The sequence below is a fragment of the Panthera leo genome, chromosome A2 (genome assembly GCF_018350215.1).
Source record: "Panthera leo isolate Ple1 chromosome A2, P.leo_Ple1_pat1.1, whole genome shotgun sequence".
Lineage (NCBI taxonomy): Eukaryota > Metazoa > Chordata > Mammalia > Carnivora > Felidae > Panthera > Panthera leo.
In genome coordinates, this window is record NC_056680.1 from 130,337,103 (window position 1) to 130,349,545 (window position 12,443).

At 39.3% G+C, this 12,443-nt stretch overlaps 2 protein-coding genes across 3 annotated transcripts in view; one reads left to right on the forward strand and one right to left on the reverse strand.

The window, feature by feature from the left end:
* BMT2 (base methyltransferase of 25S rRNA 2 homolog) overlaps positions 1 to 7,284 on the reverse strand; it is a 93,689-nt gene extending 86,405 nt beyond the window's left edge. Inside the window, exon 1 of the mRNA XM_042922504.1 lies at positions 6,819 to 7,284. Coding sequence (XP_042778438.1) covers positions 6,819 to 6,978 — 160 coding nt within the window. The 5' untranslated portion in view covers positions 6,979 to 7,284. The remainder of the gene's footprint in view (positions 1 to 6,818) is intronic.
* On the forward strand, positions 2,617 to 8,413 carry LOC122210071. Of its 2 annotated transcripts, XR_006197904.1 has the most exons (3): positions 2,617 to 6,724; positions 7,508 to 7,731; positions 8,218 to 8,413. XR_006197904.1 is itself a non-coding variant. In XM_042922518.1 (2 exons), exons 1-2 carry the CDS (start codon positions 6,041 to 6,043, stop codon positions 7,535 to 7,537), a joined length of 714 nt encoding a protein of 237 aa, XP_042778452.1. In that variant the 5' UTR covers positions 2,617 to 6,040; the 3' UTR covers positions 7,538 to 8,413. The 2 variants fall into 2 exon arrangements, 1 of the variants encoding a protein (XP_042778452.1); XM_042922518.1 differs by having other exon boundaries at positions 7,508 to 8,413.
* The last annotated feature ends 4,030 nt before the right edge of the window (positions 8,414 to 12,443 follow it).

Sequence of the window (12,443 nt, forward strand, 5' to 3'; positions counted from 1 at the left end):
TGCCAGTGTAGAGCCTGATGCAGGGCTCAAACTGTGAGATCATGACCTGAGCCCTGACACTTAACTGACTGCGCCACGCAGGCACCCCTAAAAGGGTAAAATTAATCTAACTACTTAATATAAGAAGACAATAAATTCATTACAAAAAATTGTACCCAAAATTTACAATTTAAAAATATGAATGAATATAAAAGATTGAACTCAACTATCTGGAAATACCTATATTAGCTTCTTTCTTTTTGAGTGTGTCTTAAATTTATAAGGCAGGGTGCTTGGGACGCAAAGACAAAAGGCAGAGTCCTGCTCAAAGAACGAAGTTTAATGGAAAGACAGGTTAGTGAACTGATAAGTGACAAATACAATAAAGGCAAGCACAACTGTGGTATTGGAGCTTAAGGCAGAAAGAGGAGCATTTACTTACATAAAATTGGACACACCTGGTTGTTTTTTAAGATCTGTCCTCATTTATAAATTATCATCACTCTGCTGGGCAGTTCATCTGCCCTCAAACTTCAATTTCCACAAAGAGGGCTTCCAATCCTACACTTGCAAAGGATATATTCCAAACTAAACCCTTACACCATCTCTCTCAATTTGCCTGTCTACTCTGTTCTCTCTGCCCCCATCCCAACATACATACATTTTTAAAATGGATGAAGGGGCGCCTGGGTGGCTCAGTCGGTTGAGCGACCAACATCGGCTCAGGTCATGATCTCACGGTTTGTGGGTTCGAGCCCCGCCTCAGGCTCTGTGCTGACAGCTCAGAGCTCAGAGCTCGGAGCCCGGAGCCTGTTTCACATTCTGTGTCATCCCTCTCTCTCTGCCCCTCCCCCTCTCATGCTCTATCTCTCTGTGTCTTGGAAATAAATAAACGTTAAAAAAAAAAATTTTTTTTTAAATGGATGAAAATGGGTACTTATATTTTCCCAGACAACAAACCTTGACATCATCTCTGACTCTTCCCTTTTACTTTCACTAAAACTGCTCACTCAGACCTTCAAAAAGTCTTTGATATAACTTTCTGTTTTCATGATTACTGTTGTTATTTATGCTATTAGTAACTCTAAATCAGATTAGTTTAAGAGTCTCCTAGGTGAAGTCCTTTCTTCCAGATTCCTTCCTACTCTAATCTATAGTACTTTATACTTTAGATCGGCATTCCTTCACTGCTCTGTCCATGATATAACCTATGGAGCTTTTTTTTTTTTTTTTTTTTTTTTTTTTAACGTTTATTTATTTTTGAGACAGAGAGAGACAGAGCATGAACGGGGAAGGGTCAGAGAGAGAGGGAGACACAGAATCTGAAACAGGCTCCAGGCTCTGAGCTGTCAGCACAGAGCCCGACGCGGGGCTGGAACTCACGGACCGCGAGATGGTGACCTGAGCCGAAGTCAGCTGCTTAACCGACTGAGCCACCCAGGCGCCCCACCTATGGAGCTTTTAAATAATACAGATGCCTATGTTCCACGAAGTTCCACAGATGATACCAATGCAGAACCAAGGCTAAGATCCACTGCATATGTTATTGTAGTTTTTTTCCACAAAACAATCAAAAGGATCTACACCAACCAAAAGGATCTACTTAATTTTTACTGTACCTTTTGAAATGTAAAAAACAAAAACAAAAACAAAACCCCTAAAAACATACCTTACTACAAAGATGAATAAAAATAACAAAACTAAATAGCTAATCTACTATGTGCATCTCAGTGAGCTGTTTATCAGTCAATATTCTCTTAATCTTTTAGTGTTACCACTCATTAAACTCTTTTCATTTTTTTCTCCCTGCTAGAATGGCAGTTCAAACTCTCCTAGGACAAAGTTAACAAGCCCTTCTGTGGACAGTGTTCACCTTATTTTGCTGACTGAACAAAGATTCTATCACAAAGCAGCACTTTCTAACTCTATATCAGAATGAGAGACTGAAAAAAAAATGTAAAGAAAATAGAGCAAAACGTCACTTAAAAAAAGTAAAACAAAGAAAACCTGTTCAAAGTTTCTTGGGGTTAAGGAGTTGGTCAGTATTTTAAAAAAATGTTGAAGGCCATAGAAGAAAAAAAATTAGGAAATTTCAATTAAAAAGTCTATTATCCCAATTTTAAAAACAATTTCAAAACTTTGTTTCAGGAAAAACACTAACATTACATTCATTCTTTCATTTTTAGACCTTTTAGTGTCAGTTTAAAATTATTTCTAATTCAAAGGGTTTTTCCTCCGTGCCAATTCTCTCGTTTGAGGGGTTTGCTAAAGAATAACAATCACAATGTACTTTTCAGCCTATTGTAAACTGTTATTCTAGCTCACCCTTTGTCTCCAACTATGAAGAATTTGAGTAATCAATAAGAATTAAACATGTAATTTAGACAATTTAGCTGTTCACTCTTAATATGCTGCTCACAACTGTTAATCTTTGTTAATAACGTTTATTTATTTTTGAGACAGAGAGAGACAGAGCATGAACGGGGGAGGGGCAGAGAGAGAGGGAGACACAGAATCCGAAACAGGCTCCAGGCTCTGAGCCATCAGCCCAGAGCCCGACGCGGGGCTCGAACTCACGGACCGCGAGATCATGACCTGAGCCGAAGTCGGACGCTTAACCGACTGACCACGCAGGCGCCCCATCGATCTTTGAAACAAAATTTTTTCTGGACTTAGTCTACAGAACCTTATCTGTGTTCTTTTCTGTTTCAGTGTCAGTAAGAATCTGTCTTGTTTTAACTAGTTTTATAAGATCATCATTGCTACTATAACACTGATTTTTTTTTAATATAGGAAACTATAATAAAGATCATCCATAACCCCGTGACCTTGAGAATACCACTGTTAACAGGTTAATATGTATTTTTACTTTTCTCTGATTGACTTGTAAGCTTCATAGGGTTTATGTAATTAACTATTTAACTTGTTTTGGCATAAAGAATAAGTAAATTCAGAGAGTGAATAAATTGATGAAATTTGCTAAAAGCATTCACAGATGGGTTAAAAAATCAAAACTAAATGGAACGGAAATGACACTTTTATTTCTAACAACTGCATTCTCTCAGAATGTTTACAAAAATACCTTAAGTTTTGAAAAAGATGCCAAGCATAGTAATAATCATCGTAAGAATAGGATTATGGAAAAAAAAAATACAAAGACAACTGAAAATATACATGCCTCTACTTCACTTCTCAATTAGATATGTACTCACCAGGCACATCTGATTAAACAATGAACTCCCTGTTTGGAAAGCAAAACTAGTTGTTTCTCATTAAGAAGCTGTCCACAACTGTTATGATACATTTAAAATATTTCTAGTTTACATGGATGTCAATTTTTAAAATTCTGTACAGCAAAGACAGAAAACACCTATATCTGCAAGCATGTTTCCATTTATATAAACTCAGTCTAAAAGACTGTCCCTATCTATAGGGCTGAGGAGACCAGAAACACCCCTTCTCATCACCACTACTGGACATTTCCCTAACATTTCCTCTTGGTAACTACTTAAGACATCAACATGGCCTAGAACACTGACAATTATCTCCAATTCTCAATGTGTAAAAAACTGCAAAGGATCTCTAAGTGGTGACCAAGGACAAGCAGTAAATGGAGTAGAGAGGGAAAAGCAGTAAAAGAAAGAGTACACTAAATCCACCTGCTAGTCTTTATCATTTTATCCACTACCCCCTCAAACCCCAAGCCTGCTCATCCCCATCAACAAGCATCAGGTAGATAAATGGATTGGGAAGGATGGAGAGAAATCTTTTTCTACCACAGCAGGAAAATCTTACTTTCATTGTTATTCCTGCTTCATTTTCAATTGGAGAATCAGATATAAGGGAAGTGAAAACTACATTATCCAACCCTACGCTTGTTATCCAGTGCTCACTCCTGTCCTTACTGTGAATGTTTTGCCTCCTTCTTCATTCTACCCCCACTTATTTTCTTCCCTGACATCTCTCCCCCTAAAGCCCCATACATCATGTAGTTCCAACTCAGCTAATCATACCCATCCCATGGATTACTCCATTATCATCAATTTACATCTTTTTTACCTAACACAAATTCTAGGGCTACTTCCTGCTTTCCATTTTCTCTCCCATTCCACCAACATCTGGGGTCACCATTAGGTGTGCAACTGGGAAGAAAAAACTATTATTCCTATAAAATATGTACAGTACTAATGATGAACTATCCAAACTTCAAGCAAGTTGTTTTAATATTTTTGGGATTTGGCACACTCAAGTGTAAAAGGAAGGAACTAGTTTAAATCACCACTTCAAAATCTGGCTGACAAATTTCCAGGCCTCAGTGATAAGGACTGTGAAACTATATATCCAAGATGAAGACAGGAATTTTCCAAAAGGCACCCCCGATGAATCTACTGATCAGTCATATTTGGGAATCCATGATAAATGCTAAGGTTTCTTCTAGTCTAACATTCCAATATTCTAAGCTGGAATTATCACTCCATTTTCTGATAGGAATATTGTTATAAAAGGAGTATAGTTTCCATAGCTATTGGTATTACAGTTACTGATTAAATAAACCTTTGTAACCTAACCTAGCACCTAAGCACTATTTATTATTTCATTACCACAGGTGACTTGCAGATGAACTTGCAAAATATGTTTACAGACTGTGGACCACCAGTGTTGTAACAATACTAAAACCTCAAAGGCAAACACTAAAAATTATTTCCTTGGGATTATGTGCATAATTAGACTTTCCCACAGATGGCGTTTTCACAGATTTTTGTTCAATCACAACTAAGATTTGACCTACATGTCAGAAATTAAAGAAGAAAGGGCATGCTTGTTAGGATCTTTTACTTTGCTAGTTCACTGATGGGCCTTTGTGTATCAATGGAATAAAGCCTAGAGAATTCTGGATCACTGATGGAATTCAGGGCATTAAAATGCTAAAAGAACAGTATCACTCAAAGATCTACAGCCCATCAGGGCTTCACCTGCCCAGAAGCACACTAGATCATTCATTTATGAACTACATGTATCTATTCTAGCTCTGGTAACTTCCAACTACCAATTCTCATTATGAACAAATATTCCCTTGGTTAATATTCATGTTTAAAGACATGTTTAAACATGTGGGAACTAATCAAGTATAAACAGCACTTAAAGACATGATGACAAACTAGTAGTGTATTGATTTAAGTGAAACCTATTCATTTATGAATAAATGAATATTATAAAAAGGTAAATATGGAAACAATTATATGCTAGTCATTTTTTCTTTAAAAAGACGTATTTGCTTAAAGTCATACAAAATAGCATGATAAAAGTGTGTCCATTTATTTCATTTCTCCAGTGGATTTTTCCAATCTACAGTGAATGCCATTATGTAAGTGCATTCTCTGAAAATCAAGAATGATGCAATGGTTGCCATGACAACTACACATTTTATTGAATAAATTGTGGGTTGGGGGTTAAAACATTCTTTTAAAAAACAAATTTCAACGTCTTAACTATGTCTGATAAATCTCTTTCTATTGCTAGCTACTGAACAATAACTATAGGCCATCTTTGAGGATGACTATTCAAGCAGTTATTTTAAAAGCTAGGCTTGAGTTGCCAAGGGAGGAAAACTTTGAACTTAGTTTGAAAAATGAAACACATTAACTACATCCAAAGGTACAAAAGACACTTTTTAATCTTCTCGAGTAACTGAAAAGTGTTTGTAAATCAAAAGTAACATGATGTTACATGCCAGTTCCTTCGTTGTCATAATTTTGCGTCTAATCCTAAATTTAAAGAAGTATAAAACACCAGAAGACTGCAGGTTTTCCAGTTTTCAATTCAGCTAAAGTGAGGGCAAGTAGCTTATCCCTCATTTTGATACTCAGAAGAAATTTCTCCTGAGCGTGTGAAAAACCAGAATTTTCAATGCCGATCTTATAAAACAGCTCTGTAAAAAAGCCTGTATTTAAAAACACCAAGGCTAACCGTACACTCCAACTATAAACACCCCTCAGGCAGAAGCAAGAGCTATTAAAGGCTTCTTCTGCTTAAGATCTTCCATAGGGCTAGGTCCCCAGCGATGGCCAGCTTCACTGGCATCTGTGTCCTTAGGAGGCTTGGCGGTTACATAGACTATTCAAAGCCAAATAGTATTTTGAGAACCTGTCCCAGATCTCTTCCTACCTCACCGAAAAAAAACACTAAGATCAAGCTTTTGAAGAATGGCGGGAGCGGGGGGCGGGGGTTGAAGGGGATGGATGGCGCCCCTCCCCCTTCCAACAAGGCGAAGTCCAGTCAGCTAGAAAGGCCTGCTGACTTCGCAGCCCTGGAAACCGATGCGAGGAAGCTCCCTCACCGCCTGGCTAAACCCACAGGAGAGGGGTCTTTGAGGGCAGCAAATCGAACGGGCTGGTTAAGCGCGAGGGTGCGAGTGGCAACTCAGGCTTCTTTCAATCTGTCTTCACAAACAGATTTTACCTGCCTTCGTGTTTTACCTTCACCTCTCTCGTGCCTAGCGGCCACCTCTCCTGGGGGTGTGCGCATCTCTGTGTGTAATGACAACAACCTCAGCACCCCGACTGGGGGCAAGGGATTGGAAGGGGTGGGGATTCAGTTCCTGCACAGCCCTGGAACTCTCCTGAAGGGCCCTAAAAGAAAAAGGGGCGGGAGGAGCGCGCCAGACGCCACTGAAGACTCGACCGAGAAGGGGGCGTCCGGGCCTGGGAGAGCTGCACTGGCAGGGGCTGACGTGCGGCTCCTTCAGGTTGTAATGGTGGCCCCTTGGAGGAGGGGATAGGTGACAAGGGGCTGGGGGCGATGAGACCTCCCCTCCCCCCTCGCTCAAGCTCGCTGTTTACCTTCCCGGTACTTCTTGCGAAGCCTCCGGTGGACGCTCTTCACCACCCCGGAGAGCTTCTCTTGCTCCAGCTTCCGCTCCTGCTCCCGGGGCGGCGGAGTGCTCGGGGGCCCGGCCCTGTGCCTGCCAGCACTGCTTCGGTCGCCGGCCTCCGGCTCCATGTCGCTGCCGCCGCTGCCGCCGCCGCCCCTCGGGCCCCCGCAGACGCCCGCCTGACGGAGGAGGTGGGGAAGGAGGAGGCAGCAGCGGAGGCAGCAGCCGGAGGAGGCAGAGGAACCGAAGCGTCGGCCTCGGAGGTGGCCCCTTACCCAAACGCACAAGCTGATTGGTGGACTGTGGAGGGCTGGGCGGAAACGGAAAAAGCCAAGGGCCAATTGACGGAGAGCGCTGGCGGCGCACCCGGTTGTTTGGGACCGCAAGCAGCTGGAGGAGGCAGGGCTTGTGGGCTAAGGGAAGCCGAGGCAGTGGGAGCGCTGGGCCCCAAAGCCCCCCTCTGCTCCCCGCCCCTCGCCGGGTTCTGTGCGCAGGCGCTCTCAGCCACGCGCTTGCGCGTCTGAGTTGTAGTTTGGGCTACGTTCTGCTGCCCAGCCTTCTCACGTCTTCCAGCTGTTCATCACAAGTGAATTGCGTTCTAGAGAGAAGAGGTTAGGGTCCTCTACCTGAACCCCTGCTGTACTTTGTCGCTTGTAGATTGTCTTTGGCTCTGGGAAGTGCTTTTGAGATGACTCGACCGCACAGGAATTTTACACTTCGAGGGACCCAAGCAGAGATGCTTTCATTGGCACGAGAAGTCTACCAAGTGGTGACTTAATTCACGGGCCGGCAGTAGTTAATGCCTCTAGTGCCAGAGCTGGGCGAAGGAAATAGAAAACGAGGAAAGGAGAGGCCCAAGAAAATCAATAGAAGATAATAGGGTAAAGGGAAAGAAAGATGGAGAACCCACAGCACATGCCCTCAAGAACTTATGTGGGGACCCCAGGTGTCACAGGAAGCCTGCCCTGATTTAATTTGCATCAGACCTGAGTGCTTTTAAAACCGGCTTGGGTGTTCTCCTGTCCTTTAAGTGGGTGGGTTAGTCTGTGGGGAGTGTGCCTAAGTGGGGTTGGCAACCTATACCTGCATAGGGAGTGTGGTTGCTGATCTCTGTCCCAGAAAGGTGAAATGCTGCTCTCCAGGGAGTGGTAGACTGTATTCGTTCTCAAGGTGGTACTGAGGCTGCTGCTCAACAGGCTGAGAGCTCTTATTGGATTGTGTTAGGCTGTAGGGTACCCCTGAACTGAAGTTGTTGGTTACATGATGTTTCTCATAAACTGTTGCAAAAACTTTTTGACCAGTGATTTTACGAATACAAATAAAGCTTGCGTTATGTAACTTTTATATGCCACCTCTGAATAACGAAGACCCTGAAGAGCAAAGCATTGTACACATTCTCCAGAACATAGGAAGAACAGGAAGGGGGTAAATGAACGGAGAAGATTGGTGGAATATAAAGATGGAAGGTGTGTCCCTACCTGCACAGTGAAGAGGCAGATCAAAAACAGATGAACTTCAAAATAACTAATTATAATTCTGAAATTACACACACATGCCTAATAACTTGAGGATATGGTGGTCTTATCTGAAGTGTTTTCATTTGGGAAGAAAGGGAGCTTTAAATGACACACTGTTTTGGCTCTTTCCATAATTTAACATATATAGGAGGCAAAAAGAGGTGGAAATATTTAGAAGTTACAACCATAGTGAAGAGGGCATTAAATTTCATTTGTTCTGAATTGTCCTTAAGGAATAAAAAACTCTCCTCCCTGCTACTAGTAGCAAATGAATTTTAAGGTCCTTTTTAAAAGTAAATATGTACACTGAAGGATAATTGGAAAACACAGAAGGGAGTAAAGTAAAATTGCTAAGAGAAAAGATCGTAAATGTTCTCTTCACAAAGAAGAAATGATCACTATGTAATGGGATGGAAATGGTAGTTGATTTGGTAGTGGTAATCATTTGCAACCTATAAACATATGAAGTCAAGATCTTGTACACCTGATACTTACATAATATTATGTGTCAATTATATCTCAAAAAAGCTGGGGGGGGGGGAGGGGAGAGTAAAAGCCACCTGGAAGCACATCACTGAGAGATAAAACAACTGTTAACATTTTTTTTCTTTGCTTGTGTATCTTTATTTCAAATGGGATATTTCTTGATAGATGTAAGGTAATTTAGTATATGAATAGCCTCTCACTTTAGTAACCAATTACTAGCTATAGTATGTTTGTGTTGTTTTTCTGTGTTCCTAATAATGCTGTGATGAACACCCTGGTACACAAATGTTTGTCCATTTCTTTAATTGTACATTTCACTAGGCTAAATTTCTAAAAGTCAAATTTTTGAATCAAAGGGTCAAATATGTTGAAGTTTTTAATGTATATTGTCAAATCGCCTTTTCTGAAAGATAGTAGCACTTTATTGTCACCTCCAACAGTATGTATGTCTATTTCACTCCACCCTTACAGAATATAAGTATTACAATTTACAAAATCATTAATGAGATTTTTTAGAGGTCTTTGTTTTTAAGAAACGTGGTACTTTTCTGCTGTTTTGTTTTTTTGTTTGTTTGTTTGTTTTTTATTTTTACCTAGCTATTCTGGTTGGCATAATATTAACATTAAATATTAATATAAGAGCAAGTAAAGGAACTTATTCAAGACTCTTCACTTGTCACTTTTTAAGCAAATTAAAGAGCTCCATATTTTAAGTTTGTTTTTGGTTTCATGCTTTGTTTTTAAATGTTTATTTATTTTTGAAAGAGAGAGAGACAGAGACAGAGACAGAGTGTGAGTAGGGGAGGGGCAGAGAGAGAGGGAGACATAGAATCCAAAGCAGGCTCCAGGCTCTGGGCTGTCAAGCACAGAGCCCGACATGGGGCTTGAACCCATGAACCATGAGATCATGACCTGAGCAGAAGTCCAGTGCTTAACCAACGGGGCCACCCAGGCATCTCAGTTTGATGCTTTCTTGAGAAGCAACTCAAGAAATAGGAATTGGAAAGCTGGATTTTATTCTGAATTTTCATGAGTTCAAATAGGGCTAAGGCCAATATGACCAATACTGACTTTTCTTAAGAGGACTAACCACAGTATGTAAAAGGAAGCTTAAAACTTTCCTCTGGTGTGATTAGTAATATTGGAAAAAGTTTTCTATCTGTTAAGGTAGCAGAAGGATGGTAATGGGATTTTCCATGTAAATAAAATATCTGTCCTAATTGCTGGTAAAGGGATTCTTTGCAGGAAGTATGTTTGGTGCCATACTCAACAAACATATCCTATGTGCAGGAAAATATGAGTACCTCCTTTGCCATGTGATGACAGGATTTCACTTACTGTAAATACCTTATTTTTTTAATTCTCTCATTTTTTTAATGCTTTTTTTTATTTTTGAGAGAGAACGTGCACATGTGCGAGGGAAAAGGGGCAGAGAGAGGGAGAGAGAATCCCAAGCAGGCTCCACACTCAGTGCAAGGCCTGAGGCACTGACCTGAGCAGAAATCAAGAGTATGATGCTTAACCGACTGAACCACCCAGGCACCCCTCTCATGAATATTTTAAATGGCTGTTGGAAAAAGGGATATTGGAATAAAACAGTATTCACTGAGCAGGACGAACCAGTCTGGGAGGGAGAGGCATTTCTAATGACTGCACTAAACCCCTAATAACTAAATTTCTCATCCTCATTCTTTGCTTTACCAGACCAACTTTTGTACTCTTCCCCATGCACATTTGGTGCATCATAGTAAGCTTCCTATGTCAAAGAACCACTCAGTATAGGAAAAATGTCTTTGGAAAGAAAAATACCTGTCTTGTTTGTTTGCAGTTATAGTCTTTATAAGGGAAACAAATTCCTATAGGCAGTAAGAGTCAACATGTAAAAATACATTCTATTTTCAGTGAGAATTTAAAAAATATTAATTGGTAATGAAAAGTAAAATTTTAAAATCCATATCAAAATCTGGGTGACGGCCCCAAGTTACTGAATAAAAGATTCTGGGTATATTTTACATAGTGTAGTTTTCATTATTTACTGAATATTCCTGTAAGTGGGAGAAGACTACACAGAAGAAATTGAGAGTCTTTAAATTACCTAAAGCATTGATCATTTATTTTTATTCTGTACCCTGTTATTATTTACTCCTCTTTGACCTTCTTTGTTACCAAATCTTAAAAACAATTAGGTTTTATTTTTCCAGTCTTCATTTTAACTGAATTTCTAAAAATTCTATTTCTAGGGGTGCCTGGGTGGTTCAGTGCATTGAGCATCTGACTCTTGATTTCAGCTCAGATCATGATCCAAAGGTTGTGGGATGGAGCCCAATGTCCATCCATGCTCAGCCTGGAGGCTGTTTAAGATTCTCTGACTCCCTCGGCCCCTTTCTCCCGCTTGTATTCCTTCTCTCTCTAAAATAAAAAAACATACAACTATAAATATAAATAAAAAATAAAAATTCTATTTCTATATAGCCATGAGCCAAAGATTTGGCCAGCTTGGAGTGTATCTCTATCTTCCAAAAAGATACATCAAAAAGATACATCAAGTCTCTTTGCACTATTGATGTATACCATTGTACATTTATAAATGTTAGTTTAATATTAATACTTCTATTAATTAAAATAATAGTAGAACTAGCAAGCAAAGAAATATTTTCAGTGATAGATTTCATTCAGTATGGTGGATTACAACTTTAAAATTCCTTCAATTTATTTTAAATAGAATTACTTTCTTAAAGAATTTGTTTATAGCTACTAGTCCAATGTCTCCACTGCGTTGTTAACATATCTGCCAACGTAAAAATCGTTAAAATAATACAGATTACCCTCTCTTTCTAGAGTCAATATGCAGAATCATGTTAAAACTAGTATTAACTACAGCAAGTGAAAAACATTAATTAATGCCTAACTCCAAAGGCAATGGTAAAATTTACAATATTTTTGTGATATACTAATTAATTAAATTCATTTAATTTTCACAGCAGGACTAATGTAGGAAGATATCTACATAGAAAATGAGAAGTATTTTTCCAGGTGATAGATGTTGTTCTTATAATGAAGCATAAGACTAAGAGATTTTTCTACATCCTGATTTCAACTTTTCATTAAACATCAGAACATTAATCACTTGATTTCTCTAAACTTTATTTTTTCTTCTTCATATGTAAAATGTGATGTTAGATTTGACTAGTGTTTTTCAATTATTTTTTTACCATGACACACAATAAGAAATATTTTTTTTAAGTAATACATTTTACATTGGGGCTCAGGATACTTAAACATATACTATACATATAAATATATACATATAGACACTTACATATCAGGGTAAAATTTCCACCAGACAATACTTCATTGAATGAATACCTTCATTTGCTAAGTGCAATAATACGTGGTGATATTTTCAATTCTATTTTAGTTTTTAAAAATGTGGAGCGTACTACATTGATTTTTATGGTCCACTCTTGAGTATTGGCCTAAAATTTGGAAAACACCAGCAATTTAAAAGATCCCTTTCAGCCCCCAAACCACTGTAATTCTGTGACTCACTTTACTTTTGAGAACACTTTGTGAGATGTATCTTGCCACAC